We start from the raw sequence: 23841 nt of genomic DNA on the forward strand, positions 1-23841 counted from the left end.
GCACCTGGGACGTAAAAACCCAAGAGCAGAATATAAAATCAGTGATACAGTGCTAACCTCAGTATCTGAGGAAAGGGATTTAGGGATCATTATTTCAGAAGACTTAAAGGTAGGCAGACAATGTCATAGAGCAGCAGGAAATGCTAGCAGAATGCTTGGGTGTATAGGGAGAGGCATTACCAGTAGAAAGAGGGAGGTGCTCATGCCGCTCTACAGAGCACTAGTGAGACCTCATTTGGAGTATTGTGCTCAGTACTGGAGACCATATCTCCAGAAGGATATTGATACTTTGGAGAGAGTTCAGAGAAGAGCTACTAAACTAGTACATGGATTGCAGGATAAAACTTACCAGGAAAGATTAAAGGACCTTAACATGTATAGCTTGGAAGGAAGACGAGACAGAGGGGATATGATAGAAACTTTTAAATACATAAAGGGAATCAACAAGGTAAAAGAGGAGAGAATATTTAAAAGAAGAAAAACCGCTACAAGAGGACATAGTTTTAAATTACAGGGGCAAATGTTTAAAAGTAATATCAGGAAGTATTACTTCACTGAGAGAGTAGTGGATGCATGGAAAAGCCTTCCTGCAGAAGTGGTAGCTGCAAATACAGTGAAGTGAAGGAGTTTAAGCATGCATGGGATAGGCATAAGGCCATCCTTCATATAAGATAGGGCCAGGGGCTATCCATAGTACTCAGTATATTGGGCAGACTAGATGGGCCAAATGGTTCTTATCTGCCGACACATTCTATGTTTCTATGTAAGAAAAGTCTTAGAATTTCATCTACTGTCGCTTCTATTTTCTTAGAACTGAAAATCCTCTTTAAGGGCTCATGCAACGCGAATGTATTTTCTTTCCGTGTCCGTTCCGTTTTTTTTTGCGGACCATATGCAGAACCGTTCATTTCAATGGGTCTGCAAAAAAAACTGAAGTTACTCTGTCTGCATTCCGTTTCCGTATTTCCGTTCCGCAAAATACATATGTTCATGTGCATGAGCCCTAATGGGGACAGGTGAGTTGATTTCAGCGGTCTGTCATTTATAGGTTAAAAGTAACTGGTTGCCGAGAACCAACATCACAATCATTGCAGACTGGGCCTGGAAAAGAGTCACGGCCACCTGAGAAGAGTCATGGTTATCCATGAAGTCCTGCTCTCCCTGCCCATCTGCTGATGACTGACAGTCTTCTACCTAGTTTTCTCCCTTTCTCTCTAGGAGAGAACTGCCAATCTTCAGCAGATGGGTGAGATCGCAGGAGATAATGAATAACCATGACTCTTCTCAGGGAGATTTGACTCTTTTCAAGGACTGGGCTGCAGTGATTATGATGCTGGGTCTGAGCAACCACTTACGTTTAGCTCATGAGTGACACACCGCTGGGATCAGCATTTCTGTCACTATTTTATGCTGCCCTCAGTGAGGTCAGCATAAAGTTGATGACAGGTCCCAGAAAACCACATTAAAGAGGATTTATTAGTCCTGAGAAAACACAAAAAGTCACAGTAGATGAAATCATACTTTTTCTCAAACACATATCATTAGCAGATCAGATGATCTTTCTCAGTATAAGGCCTCATGCACACAACCATATTTTCGGTCCACTTTCGGAGCACATTTTATTTTTTGCAGATTGGATGCAACCCCATTTACTTCAATAGGACCGCAAAATATATGGATAAAAAATAGAACATGGAAACCCCACATCAAGTGGTAGAAAACAGAGAAATACTGCAATTGTGGTCTGTCCCAACACCTCTCTCTACAAAGAGAGGTATCAAACCAATGTATTTGGCATTGAACTCCAAGTCTGCCTTCTCTAAGTCCGCACCCCTCCTAGCATGGGACAAAGAGCTCCAGAATAATATCCCAGAAATAGACTGGTTGAATATGTTCAAATTTATAGCTAACACTTTTCATAATACCGCTCTCCTTGAAGCAGCAGTTAAAACATGCCTTAGATGGTATTATACGCCCGATAAACTATGCAGAATATTTCCAGAGGCATCTCACCTTTGCTGGAGGGAGTGCGGACGGAGGGGCACACTCTTGCATGTATTATGGTCATGCCCGCTTTTATCTAATCTATGGGACGAAATCTTCTCACTCGCTTCCAAATTTAGTGGCGTAAATATCAACTAATCCCCACTAAGGGCATTATTCTTCTCTGATATCTATTCCATCCCGGCTCATTGCCGAATCCCAGTAGCCTTCCTATTCTTGACCACCAAAGTGGCCATCACCGAGTGTTGAAAGTCTACCAAAGTTCCCTCTGTGGCAGAAATCCTAACGAGAGTCCATACTACATGTTCTTACGAGAAAATGCTAGCATACAAAGAATGTAACATCGACAAATACCGGTCAAACTGGGAATTATGGACTTCCTACTTCTCCTCGAACAACAGCGATTTGACAAACATGTCATTGTAATTGTGATTGTACCTGAGACTTTATGTTTTATGTTCTCACCTGCCCTATATTTAATTACAATATACTATTTATTGTTACCTATGTCCCTCCCTCCTGCCCCTCGTCTTATGTCTCCCTCCCCCCTACCCTCCCCTCCCCTTCATGTATCAAAAATGTTATACCGAGCTATATTTGGTCAACATCACTCATCATTGGCTTGATCACCTGGTATTTATTATCTTAAAAAATCATAAAAACTATTGAAATCAAAAAATAGAACATGTCCTATTTTTGTCTGTTTTTAACCTGTAGAAGGGGAAAATGCAGGATGCACACAGCTGGTATGCGTGTTTTGCGGACCCCAAAAACGGATATGAGACATTATAGGGACAAGTTTTACTTTCATTTTAGCAGGGTAAGGTCAAAATGAGGTACAGTAAGATCCTCTTTTTATCTCTGGGAGGTTCCAACTATGGTGTGAGCTCATTCTATACATTACCTGAATGGTAAAGAGGAACCCTGTGTGCAGATCTGGCCTGGATTCAGGCCAAAGGTGAGTCATAAATCCAAAGAATTAATTCATTCATGGGCATTAAATCAGCGAAAGGCAATTCAAGCAGAAATTCTTCTCACCTCCTGCCAGGAGCCTGAACTTTACTTCATAATGAATACTGTTGTTTACCTGGCATGTAATATGATTGACATGTGTATTATGAGGCCTAGCTAAAAGAGACAGAGACTGCTGCCTCTTAAAGCTTAAAGAAGACCTTTCATCTGTTTTACTTGGAGCTAAATACCAGTTTTTTTCTCCCTGGCTATGACGCTCTCTGTTGTGATTGGATCGCGGCACAGCCAGGAAGAAAGAGACGCCCATTGAGAAACCCTGGCGTCTCCTCCTCCCTATTCCGATGCTCAGTATTTACATACTGAGCGCGAGAACTTCAGGCGGGCGCAGTGGGGAGTAGGGGCGTAGGTTAAAAAAAAAAAACTATGTGGCAGCATACCCTGTACCCCACAAGTACAGGTATTTAGCTCCTATAAGTAAAAAAGATGAAAGGTCCTCTGCTAGAGGAGGACATATATCCTATGCAGGAACGCTGAGACTTCTCCTCCTTCTGGTGCTCAATAATACACAGGAAGTGGTCTCACATTGCTACTGATATAACCACTCACTAGTAAGTACGATAGCAGCACAGGTCTTCCCTGTGTTTACCTGCTGCGCATTCGCTAGCCCCCCCCCCATCTTTCCAGTTTACAGCAGTCAAAACTGCGAGACTTCACTGCTGCCTGTGGAGAGCCCATTTTCAGCAGAAGTCGTCTCATTTTCTAAAAGAGCCTGAGCTTTTATCACTAGAGTATACAAGAGGAATTATCACACATTAAAGGCCTATAAATGAATATTCTACGTATTATTTAATTTTTTTTACAAACAATGGGTGGATGGTTATTTGGATATGAATTTTTTTTATGTCACCCCATGTCCTGACTCTTACCTTCCTCCTTTGTTTGAACGTTTTGTACTTTGATTGACTTTCACAGTGGCCAGAGAGGGAAGGGGGATGAGTGACTCAGATATAGCGCCGCATCATTACACTGATAAGTGCAGTGCTCTTCTGCGGGCATCTTTGTCATCTAGACCTATCAGGAGAACAATAGAGCCGTCATACTGTTACCTTATCTCTATTATATTGAGGATTACCCTTCAGATAGCATCTTTCCTCAGCAATAGACTGACAATGGGTCCCCTATCTCTACAGGAGTTGTATCTCTCTGTGCTGACTGCTACAGAAGGACAACATTTTGTGTTTCATTTTCAGTGGCATAGTACTGCCGAAATAAAAAATGGCCAAACATTCTGTAGAAATAGTTTTCTATAAATATTGAGTTTAAAACAAAATACCCCTTTCCAACTGAGGTGTCCCTTTATTTTCCTAATTATATATATTTGAGAAAGATTTTATATTTTAGTCTCCTGTGACTCCATGAGATTTCCCAGACCCTTTTAATATGTAACAATATTCTATAACTTTTTTTTCCAGAATTTCAATTGCTTTTGAGACCACATGCCTGTTTGCAGAAGAGGATATCACTCCAACAAATGATCATTTTTCGGCTATTATAAAAAATTCAATCAAGGATAACAAAGCAATTTCTCTTTGATCATGCAACATGTCTGCAATAGCTAAGGATTGTGAACTTCAACTTGATGTGACGATATTGTACAAGATAATCTCCCCGTGTAAAAGGCCCTTCAACACTCTTTACCCTAAAATGTTATTATCAACAGTAACAATATAAAAAATAAAACGTAAAGCATTTACAATAATTAATATACACTGGGGCACAACTAAGCTACTAATGTAAACCTGAAGCGAGAAGTATCAGAGACTCAGACTGCGGTCACTGATCAGGATGGTTACAGAAGAAAGAGCTGTGACAACCGTCACTTACCTGGATCACAAACCATGTGAAGAGTGCACTTTAAATCTTCATTCCAAACACTCATGTATTCATTAGGGCCGCAGGGACTGCACGTAGTATTTGCAGTGGAAGTACATTTTGCTTTCATGTGTGTTCCTAGGTTGAATAAATATGAGCACATGTAACTATATAAAACATACAAAATAATGATATCATTATGGCTGTATAAGGGTATGGCCCAAAGGTGCAGCTGGCTTCATGCTCCTGGCAGCAACATGGCTTGGGCTTTACCTTAACAGCTACGTAAAATTAATCAAATCACATGAACCCACTAGCAAGTGTTCAAATGCCTATAAGCCAGGGGCAGACTGGGAACTTAAAGTAAAAAAAAAACTAAAAGTGGCCCCATGTTGTAGGCAGGTCTTAATTGACAGAAGGCGGGGCAACATAAGTAGGCAGGGCCAGCAATACCGTAGTGAAGAACTCAATACCGCCCCAGCAGAACCAGATACCACAATGCAGCATAAAAATACTGCCTACATTAATTAATGCTGAGAGCATCCGATCTTTATTACCTGGCTGGAGGCCAAGAGGAGGGCTTGGACAGCCCTTTGGGCATCGGCCAACCAGGAAATTTCCCTGTGGGGTCTATGGCCAGTCCGCCCATGCCTGTAGCACAATCACTGGGGAAACACATTACACAGTGCCTGAAGTCAATGCATGTAATGTATAGATATGGGGGCTTTTTGTAACTACTAAATAACCCCATCAACCCCTCAGGATGCCGATATACTAGTGAAATATGTCGGGGGGCTGTTAAGGACCACTAGTTTTAATAAGCAGAAGAAATTGCCATCCAACATTTCTGTCACTAGTTGTGCGTTCTGCAGGGACAATGTAGGCAAAGGAGGTGTTTGTAATCAGTTGTGTGAACTGGCAATACAGTGTATAGCACCATTAGGCTAGAGCTACACAGCGACACTGGTGGCGGCCAGGATTGCAGACTAGCAGTGATCCAATTGAAATGAATAGGATTGCAGCGCGAGTCACCAAAAATCCGACATTGTTGAATTATTTGCATCTCGCACTGCGATCCCATTCCTTTCTGTGGGATCACCACTACTCTGCGATCCTGGCTGTCATGCCACCATTGCCACCGTGTAGGCCTAGCCTGATACCATACACACCGTCAGAGTCCACATATTGGGTCATTTTGTTCTCTTTGGTTAGATATAAATGAAAGAAGCATGTTTGGAATTAAAATATTCTTATTTGGCAAGGCACATTGACATGTTAGTTATCATCCTCAGGTACTGAACTACACAAATACAAATAATTATTGTAACGTTAAAAGACTACGGCGGAATCTATGGAGGTGTGGACAGATCCAATTAGAGTATTAGTGTAAACTAGATTACAGTGGTGTTACTAAAGAGGACCTGGTAATCCTACATCTAGCTACTCACTTGTGCTGTTTGCTCAATGACTTATGACTGATCCTTAAAGGGAACCTGTTATCAACTTTATGCTGCCCATACTAACGGCAGAATAAAGTAGAGACAGGTGAGTTGATTTCAGCGGTCTGTGATTTAAAAGTTAAAAGAGTGGAAAAGAGTCATGGCCACCTGAGAAGAGTCCTGGTTATTCATAAAATCCTGCTCTCACTGCCCACCTGCTGATGACTGACAGCAGATGGGGGGAGAGCAGGAGATTATGAATAACCAGGACTCTTCTCAGGGAGATTTGACTCTTTTCAAGGCCTGGGCTGAAATCATTATGATGCTGGTTCTCGGCAACCACTTACATTTAGCTCATAAATGACACACTGCATTTCTGTCCAGTGGCGTAGTGTGTGTGTGTGTGGGGGGGGGGGGGGGGGGGCGTTGCCCCGGGCGCCAGACTGCAGGGGGGCGCTGGCTGGCCGCTGGAAACACTGACTTAATGTTTTCGCTCTGCTGCACTGCGAGGAGCGGTAAACTGTCAGCCAAAGAAGCGTGCACCCTGATGAATCACCAGGGCGCGCACGGCAGTACGCACTGATATAGGCTCCGCCCACCTTCCAGACACTGCGGAGCAAGAAGAACTTAAGAAGAAGATGGCTGGCACTTCAGGACCGAGTGCAGCGGCAGCCTGTGTGTGACTGAGCGACACGACACTGACAGACAGTGAGTGATGACAGTGTCAGCTGGCCAGATGAGGTCATAACTAAGGATCCTGGGACCTGGCTGTCACACACAAATGTGCAAAAAATCTTTATCAGACAGGCAGCAAGAGCACATTTAAAGGAAATGTTAAGGCGGTAAATGCCTTTCAAAGGAAGATGTGCTGTTCTTACTAGCACATTACTGGGGGCACTATGGGGGCATCTACTGAGACCACAAAAAATGGGTATTTTATATGGGGGCACTAAGGGGAAAGGGGGGAGAGGAACACTATGGGGGCTTCTACAGAGGCCACAAAGAAGGGGTATTTTATATGGGGGGGCTCTGTATAGGGGCATTTTATACTGGGACACATTATGGTGGGTACTAGAGATGAGCGAATTTCATATTTTGAAATTCGTTCACACTTCATTTGGTGGTAAAAGGTGAATTGCGTTATGGATTCCGTTACTACGGACCATAACGCAATTCTATGACGGAATGCATAACGGAAACGGGACGGATCCATTTTGCAGCCCATAGACTTCTATTATGACGGAATGAATAACGGAATGCCTCTAAAGGCATTCCGTTATGCATTCCATCATAGAATTGCGTTATGGTCTGTGGTAACGGAATCCATAACGCAATTCACCTTTTACCACCAAACGAAGTGTGAGCGAATTTCAAAATATGAAATTCACTCATCTCTAGTGGGTACTATGGGGAAGGGGGAGAGGAGTACTATAGGGTCATCTACGGGGGGCACTAAGAATGGGTATTTTATACTTGCAAATTATGAGGGACACTGAGGGCATCTACTGGGGCACTATATATGGGGCATTTTTTATTGGTACATTATGGTGGGCACTAGGAGGAAGGGGGGAGAGGAGCACTATGGGGGCATTTACTGGGGGCACTATATAGGGGTATTTTATACTGGCACACTATGGGGGCACTATGGGGACATTAGCTCAACTGGGGGCATTAAAAGGGGGTATTTTTTGCACTGACACACATTATAGGGGACATTTTTTGTACTGTGACATTATAAAGAGAATTATTACTACTAGGGGTATTATAGTGGGCTTTATTACTATTGGGGGTCTATGGGGAACATGATTACTAGTATGGGCACTATGGGAGCAGTATTACTTCTGGGGCACAGCGGGGATATGTTGGGGGCACTGTAGGAGCACTATTACTACCATGTGTGCTCTAGCAGAGAATTATTCCTATTGGTGGGACTCTTGGGAACACTATTACTGTGGGGGCACCTTGGCACAGTATCAGCTTACCATAATTATTTTTGGGGGACGTTATGTTTACACTATTAGTGCCAGGGGCACTATTTGCTGGGCGCAGTTATTTTAGGGCACTCTGTGCCAAAAATTATTGAAGGGCACTATCTGCATGGTATTTCTATTATCAGGGGGTTTATCTGTTTCTGCAGTATAGTATTGGGGAGCACAGTGGCACAGTATTGGGGGTGGTAGGATGATTTGTCCAGAAGATGGGAGGATGATGGAAAAGTAGTAAACTAAGGTTTTTCTTTTGTTAAACTGCAGAGACGAGAAATGGCTGAAAGATGGTGGTCTGGTCTGAAAGGAGAAGATGAGGAAAGAGAACATCTACATCAAAGGAGACTGGATGTAAGAGGTATGGTGCGCTGTATTACCCTGTATGTTCTGTAGTGACGGCAGGGTGGATATAGAATTTGGCCCACCCTGCCGCATCCTGGCCCCAGACTTCAGGTCACACTGTGCGTATTCTGGATTCTGGGGGCTCACACCCATCTACTACATTACCTGTACTCAGAGAGTCATCACTGTGTTATCTGTGGTGTTACATAGGACTGCAGGTGATATCTACTACATTATCTGTAAAAAGGGGCATGGCCACAGGTTGGAGGGGACGCAATACTTGGCTTACCCCGGGTGCTGGCAACCCACGCTACGCCACTGTTTCTGTCACTATTTTATGCTGCCCTCAGTGAGGTTAGCATAAAGTTGATGACAGGTTCCCTTTAAGTATCACAATTTGCTGCACCTATTCTGTTAAACGCTCTACCCAAACTGCGCTGTAATGAAAACTAAAAGGAGGCCTATATAACACAACTTTATTTTGGCTATAACCATAGTCTATGACTCATGCACAATCTGATCTTGTCACATATATATTCACTTCACTCTACAGTCAACCAAAAACAAAACGACAGCACAAAAATATTAGAAACAATATATCACAATTATAAATTTACAATATTAGTAGAATAAAAAAGCATGACAAGGAAAGAAGAGAGCCGGCCTGATGGCCAAACTATCTTATACAGAAGAATAGTCAGGGCTAGTAAAGGGTTAAACATCAACACCAACAAGAAACCTGTATAGATGTTTAACCCATCCATAAATTGTGATATCATTTCGAATATTTTAGAGAGTGCCCTAGTTTTGCTTTTGGTTGACTTTATAGCTATTTTTCAATGGGCCAATTGATACATACTTAATCTTTGGGTAAGGATTTTGGAAGTTTTTTGCTTCATTCTACATGTCTTCAAAAGGTTACTTTAAAGTACGTATGTTGCTGCTATATTATAAATAAAACATTACTATCATCTTTAACAATTCACTATTTTTGGAATAAATTCCATATTGAACCCCATATAACTGGACGTTAAAGCTTTTAATTTTTTTTTGTTTTGCAATCCTGAACTTATCACCTACAAATGTAAATTGGTCTTTCATCCGTACAGTCCTCCCGGCCTTTTGACACGACCGTTACTGATTGAGGTTCAAAGCTTATGTATGTACTTGTAATACACACTTACGGGATGCTTCTTTGAGATAGGTCTACTCTATGTACATTCTGACGGTCTAACCCAGGTAACTAAGCCCTATTCCATAAAGAAAATAAATAATTGTTAGAAACATACCTGGTGGGCATTTATTGCAGCATCGTCCAAGATGTCCATACTGCTTCCCTGGATCACACTGCAAAGAGTTCTGAAGGAACACAAGATAAAATGTTAGCATATAATAGAGGTTCACCTCTTTAGGCAATCCATACCCACTTAGTTATAATCGTTCCTTGACAGTAAGCTGATCACAGTGCATATCCCTATTGTGACCCTCAATAATCAGATCTTTGGGGAAACCTGGAAGAACGTGCACTCTTCATTCACGTCTATGGGAGTTCTTCACACCCTGATGGTGAGGATAGACTTTCCCGAGGGGAACACCAGGTCACTACCACTTGAGGAGGATAGGCACAAGAGGCAGCTGGTCCAGGCGGACCAGGAGGTACCAGGGAAAGGTACAAGAAGTACAGGCGTAGTCGGGCAGGCGGAATCGTTACCAGGAGCAACAGTGCAGGACCGAAGGATGAGTCAGAGGCGTAGTCAGACAGGCGAAAGGTCAGGGCAGGCAGCACAGGTACAGGTCAGGCAATCCGGGTCGGCAACAGGAGAGTCAAGGCTAGCAGGCAAGGATCAGATGGGTAGCAGAATCCAATAACACAAATACGAGTCAGGAACACAAGTGATTAACAGGAGCCTTAGCAGAGCACAAGGGCCCTGACACTGCGGCATCTGGGAAGGGGGCAGAGCCACTTATATATGCGCAGGAGGGCTAGGATTGGTTAGCGAGGCCACATGACCTAACCCATAAAGGAAGTGACGCGCGCCGGCCCTTAAGGAAGTGCTTCAGAAAACAAACAGCAAGCATGCTGCGGCCAGGGCTGAGAGGAAACTGTGGAGTGGATGCCAGAACCACAGTACCCACACAGACAGAGCCCAGGACTGCAGTAGTGAATGGGAAGAACTAGCCACAGATCACCGCTGAGCGCGGTGCCCGGGACCACGGTGGTAAGTGGGGGAACAGCGGCGCACAGCAGCCGATGTTACATCATTGATATCGAAGTCCTGGAAAATCCCTTTAATACATAATGTAGAACACAAAGTATAAACAACTTGGTTTTCAAATATTCAGACAATTTACTAAAGAGATAAATGTAGTATGAGCAAGTCAAGGTCACATGAACAATGAGATTTGTTTAACTTCTACGTCAATTTGAGAATGTTTATAAAATTACATCAATCATCAGATGTGTTCATATCAGTTTTATCTACCAGAGAGTCCTGTTTGTGGTTTTGTTAAGTCTCTTTCAGACGGAGCATTGTCTAATGAAAATGTATTCCCCACACATTCAACTAAAAAGTATGTGGCTTCCGATTCATGTAAACAATTTTACGTCAAATGGGACCATGGAGTAGAAACCAACAGGGAACCCAAAAAGTGTCAGAATCGGTGCATCAAGGGATCAGTAAAGAGAGTATTACTTGCTCTTTTATGACATTTGGCTTGCCTATTTTGGGTATGCAATGAAACACTCTTATTAATAAATAAAGGTAACAAGTGAAGGCTAATTTACATGGAACAATTACAATTTTAGCCAAAAGCTGCCACATTATTTTCAATCCACAAAAAAATTGGACTACGGCTCCTCCATATAGAAACATAGAAAATTCTTTATTGAATATACATTGGCAGAATTGCGTTCTTTTCCAATTCTACTCCAGTTGGATTTTTCTTCTGCTTCCCATTACAATGTGTTGAATATTAAATGGTGCCATTAGAAAGTAAAAGTCCTCATATGGCTATGTGAATGCAAAAATAAACGTATGGGTTTGGGACAGCAGCGCAACGAAAGGGAAAAATCACGATGTCTTAAAGGGGATAAACCCAAGGAATCATGTAAATATCTTGATAGTTGAAATCCCCTATTATCACCACTCTATCACCCTGTGCAGCCTGCTCAATTTCCTTGTAAAGCTGATCATGTATCATGTAGTGTGGTCTATAGAGTACACAGAAAATTGCTTTTCGGCCTCATGCACACGACCGTGGTGTGTTTTGCGGTCCGCAAATTGCGGATCCGCAAAACACGGATGGCGTCAGTGAGCGTTCCGCAATTTGCGGAACAGCACGGACAGGCTTTAATATAAATGCCTATTTTTGTCCGCAAAGCACGGACAAGAATAGGACATGTTATATTTTTTTAGCGGGGCCACGGAACGGAGCAATGGATGCGAACAGCACACGGAGTGCTGTCCGCATCTTTTGCGGTCCCATTGAAGTGAATGGGTCCGCATCCAAGCCGCCAAAACTGCGGCTGTGTTCATGAGGCCTTCCTCTGTAGTTTCACCCACAAGGTTTCAACATCCTCATAATCTTAAAGGGGTTGTCTAGAATTACAGTGCCAGACTGAAGTTCCTAGTGCCCACCAGAGGAAATTATTCTGAGGGCCCACCATCTGTGTATACAGGACACGTCGACTTATAGTATAAATAATTTTTATTATCAGTATACATGCAGGACTTATCAACAAAAGATTTAAACTTTTCTCACCTTGGCAGTCTTCCGTTTTTGTGTTTTAATTTTTCATTCACTGTTTTCCTGGAGCCGTAACTTTTTAATTTTTCCATTCACATAGTTGTACTTTCTAAAGGCACCATTTACTATTGCATTTACTACTGCAAAAATTCCAAATGGGGTGGAATTGGAAAAAAATGCAGTTCCGCCAATTTGATAGTTTTTGTTTTTATGGCATTCCCTATGCAGTAAAACTAACTTGTTCCCTTCCTTCTCCATGTCAGTACAATTACAGCGATACCACTTTGATATAGTTTTTCTTGTGTTTTAATACTGAAAAAAAATAAAAAATAGTAAAAAATAGAATTACTGATCTTCAGAGATCCAGACTATTAGAGAGAACAAATAGCTTCCCCGTTCTCCGCACAGGAAGCTGTTCGGGCCCCAGGAGTGCAGCGCTCTAGGCGACTGCCACCTCAGATGTTAAAACAGCAGAAACCTCCCAGCATTGGAACCGGCTGTGGTAGCTATCTTTAAAGACCCAACTTCCGACATACAGTACATGTACAGAAGTCCTCGGGAAAGGGTTAATAGAGGTTCATAGGTGGACATAGACTGAAAACGTTTCTACATAAGGACTGACATAGCAGCATGCTCTCTTGAAGACTTAGCATATAATCTTCCCTCCATATTTTCCTCCATGTGCATCCTGATGACTATCACATGCAAACATTACAAAACCTCTGCAAAAAGAAAATCACAATGGAGGACATTTACTCATGTCTGAATTCTGGAACAATTTGCACCAAAAAATGGTACAAATCTATCAATTGTTTAAGACACTTTTTTCTGACTTGTCCTGCAACCAGCGTGGGTTAGCAGGAAATGGAAGGGAATGGACTTAGCTTAAAGGGATTCTGTCACCTCTTTTTACCCTATAGAGATGCGGACATGCACGGCTAGATCGCCGCTATCATGTCCACAATACACCTGTTCCATATCTCTGAGTGGTTTTATTGAGTGTAAAAAAAAGATTTTATATATACAAACCGGATTCCAAAAAAGTTGGGACACTAAACAAATTGTGAATAAAAACTGAATGCAATGATGTGGAGATGGCAAATGTCAATATTTTATTTGTAATAGAACGTAGATGACAGATCAAACGTTTAATCCGAGTAAATGTATCATTTTAAAGGAAAAATACGTTGATTCACGGTGTCAACAAATCCCCAAAAAGTTGGGACAAGTAGCAATAAGAGGCTGGAAAAAGTAAATTTGAGCATAACGAAGAACTGGAAGACCAATTAACACTAATTAGGTCAATTGGCAACATGATTGGGTATAAAAAGAGCTTCTCAGAGTGGCAGTGTCTCTCAGAAGCCAAGATGGGTAGAGGATCACCAATTCCCACAATGTTGCGCAGAAAGATAGTGGAGCAATATCAGAAAGGAGTTACCCAGCTAAAAATTGCAAAGACTTTGCATCTATCATCATCAACTGTGCATAACATCATCCGAAGATTCAGAGAATCTGGAACAATCTCTGTGCGTAAGGGTCAAGGCCGTAAAACCATACTGGATGCCCGTGATCTCCGGGCCCTTAAACGACACTGCACCACAAACAGGAATGCTACTGTAAAGGAAATCACAGAATGGGCTCAGGAATACTTCCAGAAACCATTGTCAGTGAACACAATCCACCGTGCCATCCGCCGTTGCCAGCTGAAACTCTACAGTGCAAAGAAGAAGCCATTTCTAAGCAAGAACCACAAGCTCAGGCGTTTTCACTGGGCCAGGGATCATTTAAAATGGAGTGTGGCAAAATGGAAGACTGTTCTGTGGTCAGACGAGTCACGATTCAAAGTTCTTTTTGGAAATCTGGGACGCCATGTCATCCGGACCAAAGAGGACAAGGACAACCCAAGTTGTTATCAACGCTCAGTTCAGAAGCCTGCATCTCTGATGGTATGGGGTTGCATGAGTGCGTGTGGCATGGGCAGCTTGCATGTCTGGAAAGGCACCATCAATGCAGAAAAATATATTCAGGTTCTAGAACAACATATGCTCCCATCCAGACGTCATCTCTTTCAGGGAAGACCCTGCATTTTTCAACAAGATAATGCCAGACCACATTCTGCATCAATCAGAACATCATGGCTGCGTAGGAGAAGGATCCGGGTACTGAAATGGCCAGTCTGCAGTCCAGATCTTTCACCTATAGAGAACATTTGGCGCATCATAAAGAGGAAGGTGCAACAAAGAAGGCCCAAGACGATTGAACAGTTAGAGGCCTGTATTAGACAAGAATGGGAGAGCATTCCTATTTCTAAACTTGAGAAACTGGTCTCCTCGGTCCCCAGACGTCTATTGACTGTTGTAAGAAGAAGGGGAGATGCCACACAGTGGTGAAAATGGCCTTGTCCCAACTTTTTGGGGATTTGTTAACACCATGAAATTCCGATTCAACATATTTTTCCCTTTAAAATGGTACATTTTCTCAGTTTAAACTTTTGTTCCGTGATTTAGGTTCTATTCTGAAAAAAATATTAGAAGTTGGCACCTCCACATCATTGCATTCAGTTTTTATTCACGATTTGTATAGTGTCCCAACTTTTTTGGAATCCGGTTTGTATGTAAATTAGTCTGGTAAGGAGCCTAAGGGGCTGCACTAACCATTCTGGAGCCAAGCCACGTCCCCTGTGAAGGAGCCTAGCACCCCCTGTATCCAGGAATCTCCTCCTTGCTCACGAAGTCAGATCGCCGTAGCCTTACCAGGCTGATTTACATATATATAAAATCATTTTTTACACACAATAAAACCACACAGATATATGGGACAGGTATATTGTGGACATGATAGCGGCGATCTAGCCGTGCATGTCCGCATCTCTATAGGGTAAAAAGTGGTGACAGAATCCCTTTAAGTTGCAACACTGTGCAGCAAAATTATGGTGGAATTTTGGTAAAAAATTCTGGCATTCAGCCATGTAATAGCACGTAATCCTGTTCGGCCACCCCCCTGCATCTCGCCTCTGTGTTGTCCTTCATTGTGCATCCTGATGAATATCACATGCACAGGTGCAAACATTACAAAACCTCTGCAACAAAAATCACAATGGAGGACATTTACTCATGTCTGAATTGAACAATGTGCACCAAAAAACTGGTGCTAATCTATCTATTATTTAAGGGCTCATGCACACGGCCGTTGCCCTGCCGTGGCCATATTGCGGCCCGCATACGGCGGGTCCGCAATACACGGGGCACTGGCCGTGTGCAACCCGCATCACGGATGCGGACCCATTCTTGAATGGATCCGCAAACCCGGAGATGCGGTGCGGAAGCACGGATCGGAAGCACTACGGAATGCTTCCGTGGTGTTTCTGGCCGTGCCTCTGCAGTGCTAAAAAGTAGTGCATGGACTACTTTTTTGCAGTGCGGATCGCGGACCCCATTCAAGTGAATGGGTCCGAGATCCGCATGCGGCTGCCCCACAGTCGGTGCCCGTGCATGGGCCCGCCTAGCACACGGTCGGGTCGTGTGCATGAGCCCTAAGACACCTTTTTTCCGGCATTCAGCCATGTAATAGGTGGTATAAGGTACTGTGATAAAGCGAGCACATTTTTACACTGTCTAATGTAAGCTTACACTGTCTATACAATAGTCAGGAGTAATAAATCTGCTGGACACTACATGTAGACGATCCATGAAATCACACAGCAGCGCTGTACTAAGGGAGAATAGCGGTGGAGCTCATGTGGCGGTGTGGGTATTTTTCTACATAAACGCACCATTTCCCTGCACTAGGAACTTGGGAGTTTCCTTTTCTGTTCTTTCCCACCTTGACAGTGGTATGCAGTTTCTGTAATTGTGACAGACTAGGTGAGGAGAGCCATATAACAGGGTATTTCCAAGTCACACTGACACATGGGCGTATCTCCTTCATACTGAACAAATGGAGGTAAAGTCAGAATGTGTTACCTATAATGAAAGGACTACTCTCATCAGCTTTTCTGTCAGTTTTCTTCTATGGGTCAACGCTTTCTTTTCGCTTCCCAGAAGAATGATTCAGAGAAAAGTAGAAAAAAAAAACTATTTTCCATATGCTCCAGAAAACTGCAAATGCTGATAAAGCAAAAAGGGTTCCCCAGTTAAAGACTTCGGGTGGCATGCCCGGTTGCTGTATTTCTTGGACCTTTTTTTTTTTAACTCATGACAAGGGGCCAGGAATCCACCTTCCATTTACTACAGTGCCTTGCAAAAGTATTCAACCCCCCTTGACTTTTTTCGCATTTTGTTACATTACAGCCTTAAGTTCAATGTTTTGTTAATCTGAATTGTATGTGATGGATCAGAACACAATAGTCTAAGTTGGTGAAGTGAAATCAGAAAAATATATAAATAAAACTTGTTTAGAAATAGAAAACAGAAAATTGTCATGTGCGTATGTATTTCACCCCCTTTGTTAGGAAGCCCATAAAAAGCTCTGGTGCAACCAATTACCTTCAGAAGTCACATAATTAACTCACGGACCGGGCAAGGAGGGCATTAATCAGAGAGGCAGCACAGAGACCTAAGGTAACCCTGGAGGAGTTGCAGAGTTCCACAGCAGAGACTGGAGTATCTGTACATAGGACGACAATAAGCCATACGCTCCATAGAGTTGGGCTTTATGGCAGAGTGGCCAGAAGAAAGCCATTACTTTCAGCTAAAAACAAAAAGGCACGTTGTGAGTTTGCGAAAAGGCATGTGGGAGACTCCCAAAATGTATGGAGGAAGGTGCTCCGGTCTGATGAGACTAAAATAGAACTTTTCGGCCATCAAAGAAAACGCTATTTCTGGAGCAAACCCAACACACCACATCACCCAAAGAACACCATCCCCATAGTGAAACATGGTGGTGGCAGCATCATCCGTGACACCGGGACTGGGAAACTGGTCAGAGTTGAGGGAAAGATGGACGGTGCTAAATACAGGGATATTCTTGAGCAAAACCTGTACCACTCTGTGCGTGATTTGAGGCTAGGACGGAGGTTCACCTTCCAGCAGGACAATGACCCCAAACACACTGCTAAAGCAACACTTGAGTGGTTTAAGGGGAAACATGTAAATGTGTTGGAATGGCCTAGTCAAAGCCCAGATCTCAATCCAATAGAAAATCTGTGGTCAGACTTAAAGATTGCTGTTCACAAGCGCAAACCATCCAACTTGAAGGAGCTGGAACAGTTTTGCAAGGAGGAATGGGCAAAAATCCCAGCGGTAAGATGTGGCAAGCTCATAGAGACTTATCCAAAGCCACTTGGAGCTGTGATTGCTGTAAAAGGTGGCTCTACAAAGTATTGACTTTAGGGGGGTGAATAGTTCTGCACATTGACCATTTCTGTTATTTTGTCCTATTTGTTGTTTGCTTCACAATAAACAAAAACAAACATCTTCAAAGTTGTGTTCATGTTCTGGAAATTAAATGATGCAAATCCTCAAACAATCCATGTTAATTCCAGGTTGTGAGGAAAAAGTCAAGGGGGTGAATACGTTTGTAAGACACTGTAGATGGATGATCAATCATTTCCACAGTAAGATGGAAAATCCCTTTAAACCTGCTTATGTAATGTACATCAGAGAATACACATAGCGAAGTGTAAAATACATACATGAGGAACTCTACAGAACATCTACACATGAGCTTCTTCCAGGAGGACCCTGCGTTATTTTCTCCCTTAGTACAGCGCTGCTGTGTGATTTCATGGATCGTCTACATGTAGTGTCCAGCAGATTTATTACTCCTGACTATTGTATAGACAGTGTAAACTTACATTAGACAGTGTAAAAATGTGCTCGCTTTATCACAGTACCTTATACCACCTATTACATGGCTGAATGCCGGAAAAAAGGTGTCTTAGGGCTCATGCACACGACCGTGTGCTAGGTGGGCCCATGCTGCGGACCGCAAATTGCAGTCCGCAATGCACGGGCACCGACTGTGGGGCAGCCGCATGCGGATCTCGGATCCATTCACTTGAATGGGGTCCGCGATCCACACTGCAAAAAAGTAGTCCATGCACTACTTTTTAGCACTGCAGAGGCACAGCCAGAAACACCACGGAAGCATTCCGTAGTGCTTCCGTGGGGTTCCGATCCGTGCTTCCGCACCGCATCTCCGGGTTTGCGGATCCATTCAAGAATGGGTCCTTCATGCGGGCCGCAATATGGCCACGGCAGGGCAACGGCCATGTGCATGAGCCCTTAAATAATAGATAGATTAGCACCAGTTTTTTGGTGCACATTGTTCAATTCAGACATGAGTAAATGTCCTCCATTGTGATTTTTGTTGCAGAGGTTTTGTAATGTTTGCACCTGTGCATGTGATATTCATCAGGATGCACAATGAAGGACAACACAGAGGCGAGATGCAGGGGGGTGGCCGAACAGGATCACGTGCCGAGTCCTTAAGAGAGCATGCTGCTATGTTACTCCTTTTGCAGAAACTGTTTCAGTCTGTGTCCACCCATGAACTTGATCCTCTATTAACCCTTTCCCGAAGGCTGCTGTACATGTACGTCGGAAGCTAGGTCTTTAAAGATGGCTCCTGATCGCCAGCACAGCAGATTCCATTGCTGGGGGGGTTTCTTTTGGTTTAATGCCTGCAATTATGACCACGGCATCTGAGGTGGATGTTGCCTAGTCGCTGCACTACCGGGGCCCAAACGGCTTCCCTGTGCGGAGATCGGGGAAGCCATTTGTTCTCTCTAAGGCCTATTGCACACGGAAGTTTTTTTTTCCCGTTTACTGGACGTTTTTTGCGTTCCGTATACGCTCCGTATATGGAACCATTCATTTCAATGGGTCCGCAAAAAAAACGGAATGTACTCCGTATGCATTCCGTTTCCGTATTTCCGTTTTTCCGTTTTAACATAGAACATGTCCTATTATTGCCCGCAAATCACAGTCCGTGGCTCCATTCAAGTCAATGGGTCCGCAAAAAAACGGAACACATACGGAAATGCATCCGTATGTCTTCCGTTTCCGTTCCGTTTTTTGCTGAACCATCTATTGAAAATGTTATGCCCAGCCCAATTTTATCTATGTAATTACTGTATACTGTATATGCCATACGGAAAAACTGAACGGAAAAACGGAACAGAAACGGAAACACAACGGAAACAAAAAACGGAACAACGGATCCGTGAAAAACGGATCGCAAAACACTGAAAAAGCCATACGGTCGTGTGCAATAGGTCTAATAGTCTGGATCTCTGAAGAGTTCCACGCTAATAGATCAGTAGTTTCTATTGAGCCCTGCAGGTGGCAGTGCTCCTTAGGAAAATAGCGCAAGTCCCTTATATTGCAATATTAATTCATTGCAGTGTGGGGGACAAGTGATCTAATGATCGCACATCAAAGGCCACTAAGGAGGCTTCACCTCCCCAAAAAAATTTAATAGAGTGATAAAAAACACAGTCCAAAATGGTATTAATAAAAAGTACAGATCACCCTGCAAAGAAAAAGGCCCTCACACAGTCCCATTGCCGTAACTATTAAAAAAATTATGGTCAGAATATGGTGATGCAAAGTGAATTTTTTTTCCTCCAGCATTTCTTTTTTTCATTATTAAAACACAAGAAAACTATATCAATGTGGTATCACTGTATTTGTACTGACCTGTAGAATAAAGGAAACAAGTTAGTTTTACTGCATAGGGAACGTTGTAAAAACAAAACCCATAGAACTGAGGCAAAAACTGTGTTTTTTTTTTCCAATTCCACCCCATTTGGAATTTTTGCAATAGTAAATGGTGCCATTAGAAAGTACAACTTGTCCAGCAAAAAACAATCCCTGATACGGCTATGTGAACGGAAAAAGTAAAAAGTTATGGCTCCAGGAAGGCAGGGAATGAAAAACGAAAACACAAAAAAGGAAGACTGCCAAGAAGAAAGGGTTAAACCTTTTGCTGATAAGTCCTGCATGTACAGTGATAATAAAAATTACTTATAAATTGACATGTCCTGTATAAACAGATGGTGGGCCCTCAATCATTTCCTGCGGTGGGCGCTAGGAACTGCAGTCTGTCGCTGTAATTCTAGACAACCCCTTTAAGATTATGAGGATGTTAAAACCTTGTGGGTGAAACTACAGAGCAAAAACTATTTTCAGTGTACTCTATAGACCACACTACAAGATACAAGAAAACTGCAAACTCTGATAAAGCAAAAAGGGTTCCCCAGTAAAGACTTCGGGTGGCATGCCCGGTTGCTGTATTTCTTGGTCCTTATTTTTTTTTTTTTACTCATGAAAAGGGGCCAGAAATCCACTTTCTAGTTACTGTTAACTAGAAGGACGATCAATCATTTTCACAGTAAGATGTAAAATCCCTTTAAACCTGCTTATGTAATGTACATCAGAGAATACACAAAGGGTAGTGTAAACTATATATCCCATATATGAGGAACCTTCTACAGAACATCTGGAGCTCTTCTCTAGACTTCAGTGTAGCCGTGTGCTAATGTACCTAGTCTGCATCTGTGATTTACATCTTCCAGGCTTTGTGAGAATTCGGTCATATTACACCCAATGCTAATATTACAATGTGTAATTTAGTACATCAAATAATATCAAAGAGCTATTAATGTACCATAAAGGGGTTTTCTGGGAGTACAACACTGATCCTCATCAATATCATATCGGATAGGTGATCAATATTTTACTCCTGGAAAACGCTTTAATAAGCCTGCAATGTAGGAAATACGCTGTATGGTGAACAAAAAAATAAATAAAAGGGAGGCATTCACATAAGCAAATTTCTTATGCATGTATATGGAGGGTGCTTAAGGAATAAGCATTCCACGGGTTTCCTGTGAAGTAGAGAGCAGGAGCCTGGCTCTCACATGACAGTCAGGCTCCTGCCCTAAGGCTGGGTTCACACGAGCGTGTCCGGATTAGTTCCGGATGCGTCCCGGTGTGTTGCGGCAAACCCGCGCGAGTAGAAATGCAATTGCAGTCAGTTTTGACTGCGATTGCGTTCCGATGTTCAGTTTTTATCGCGCGGGTGCAATGTGTTTTGCACGCGCGTGATAAAAAACCGACTGTGGTACCCAGACCCGAACTTCTTCACAGAAGTTCAGGTTTGGGTTCGGTGTTGTGTAGATGTTATTATTTTTCCTTATAACATGGTTATAAGGGAAAATAATAGCATTCTGAAAACAGAATGCTTAGTAGGTGATCAATTGAGGGTTAAAAAAAAATAAAAAAAATTAACTCACCTTCTCCTCTTGTTCGCGTAGTTCTCCCGGTCTTTAGTTCTTTAAAAGATGAACTATGGTCTAAAGGACCTTTGGTGACGTCAGATCACATGCTCCAATCACATGGTACATCACCGCGGTGATGTACCATGTGATTGGAGCATGTGATCTGACGTCACCAAAGGTCCTTTAGACCATAGTTCATCTTTTAAAGAACTAAAGACCGGGAGAACTACGCGAACAAGAGGAGAAGGTGAGTTAATTTTTATTTTTATTTTTAACCCTCAATTGATCACCTACTAAGCATTCTGTTTTCAGAATGCTATTATTTTCCCTTATAACCATGTTATAAGGGAAAATAATACAGTTTATAGACTGTCACCTAGCAACCATGCGTGAAAATCGCACCGCATCCGCACTTGCTTGCGGATGCTTGCGATTTTCACGTAACCCCATTCACTTCTATGGGGCCTGCGTTGCGTGAAAAACGCAGAATATAGAGCATGCTGCGATTTTCACGCAACGCATAAGTGATGCGTGAAAATCATCGCTCATCTGAACAGCCCCATTGAAATGAATGGGCCCAGATTCAGTGCGGGTGCAATGCGTTCACCTACCGCATTGCACCCGCGCGGAAATCTCGCCCGTGTGAACGCAGCCTAACTCCTTAGATGACACAGTCAATAGCGACTGCAGCACCTAAGTGGTTAAGAGGGAGGAGGCTCCCTCTGTCAGGCATCGGCACCCCCATGAGCGAGAATGCATGATCAACGCCATAAAAAATGTATGTTTATTTGCCATGAAAAAAACTGCATAAAAGGCAATGAAAAAGTGTTATGTGCCCCAAAATGGTATCAATGAAAACCTATCATGCAAAAATCAAGCCCTAAACAGCTCTTCAGAATGAAAAATAAAACGTTATGGGTCGTGGGATGTGTTTGGTATCGCTGTAATTGTACTGACCAGGAGAATAAAGTAATCATATTATTTATGATGCAAAGCGAATGTTGCAAAATTTACAATGTAAAATCTCATAGGAAGTATTGCAGTTTTTTTCACATCCCACCAGAAAGAGTTAATAATAGCTAACCAAAATGGTTAACTATGTGTATGCCAAAATGGTGCCGTAAAAAACTACAACTTGTCCCACAAAAAAACATTCTCTCATATGACTACATCAAAGGAAAAATAAAAAAGTTATAGCTCTTGGAATGTGACTATGAAAAAATGAACAAAAATTGCATGGTGACTAAGGCCCAAAATGCATACACGGGAAGGGGTTAATCACTGCACTTCACCATTTACCACAATGAATGGCATTCGTGTTTACATTTCAGAACTTGTATAGACCTAACACTGCTCCCAACAGAAGGACAATCTAATGTGTACTCTGGGTCACGGAGGGGATTCGGAGTTGGGGGCTGACTTCTACAATGTCCAGGTTGCCCTATAACAATGTGGATATGGTTTGTGCAGTTGTGACAACTCTTCTAAAAAGGTTTGTTTCACAAAGATAAATCCTTTAACAATAAGCCATCCGCTGACTGCTGTTAATGGTGGGAGAAGTCGCATGTAACCATTCATTTTCCAAGCCGCAACATGGGAGGACTGGGTTCACCAGTCAGAGCAGCTCGCCCCATTCTCCCCCAAAATCTACAAATATTCAGGTTTCTACATCAACACAGAAGAGGATTCTTTACGGTAAGAGCAGTGAGACTATGGAACTCTCTGCCTGAGGAGGTGGTGATGGTGAGTACAATAAAGGAATTCAAGAGGGGCCTGGATGTGTTTCTAGAGCGTAATAATATTACAGGCTATAGCTACTAGAGAGGGGTCGTTGATCCAGGGAGTTATCTGATTGCCTGATTGGAGTCGGGAAGGAATTTTTTCCCCTGAAATGAGAAAAAGTGGCTTCTACCTCATGAGGGTAGATTTTGCCTTCCTCTTGATAACAGGCTGAACTGGACAGATTACTTTTTTCAGCCTTGTCACTTTGTTGCTGTGTATATTTGTGTATAGAGGATTATGTGCTTACTTTCAGAAGCCTATTTCAGGGGCTGATTTCCTACAAAACGCTTCCATTTGTCCTGTATTTCCCAGCTGCAAAACAGATGTCCGTTCTGTTCTCTGCTGTCTTGCCAACTTCAATTTTCCTCCCACATCCGCTACTAAATAAAGGATTTCCACAAGAGACGAGCCTAGTCCTGGCATACAGGTTTCACAACAGCAGGGGAAACATTCTAGTGAACCTGTTAGTGCTTCA

The 23841-nt window shown here is 42.7% G+C and overlaps 1 protein-coding gene across 1 annotated transcript in view; it reads right to left on the reverse strand.

Annotated features, from left to right (window-relative positions):
- TNFRSF11A (TNF receptor superfamily member 11a) overlaps positions 1–23841 on the reverse strand; it is a 77465-nt gene that overhangs the window by 15326 nt on the left and 38298 nt on the right. Inside the window, exons 2-3 of the mRNA XM_040432175.1 lie at positions 9904–9973; positions 4861–4986 (exon numbers count right to left, since the gene is read on the reverse strand). Of these exons, the coding sequence (XP_040288109.1) occupies positions 4861–4986; positions 9904–9973 (196 nt within the window). The remainder of the gene's footprint in view (positions 1–4860; positions 4987–9903; positions 9974–23841) is intronic.

This window comes from Bufo bufo, chromosome 5, assembly GCF_905171765.1.
Source record: "Bufo bufo chromosome 5, aBufBuf1.1, whole genome shotgun sequence".
Classification (NCBI taxonomy): Eukaryota; Metazoa; Chordata; class Amphibia; order Anura; family Bufonidae; genus Bufo; species Bufo bufo.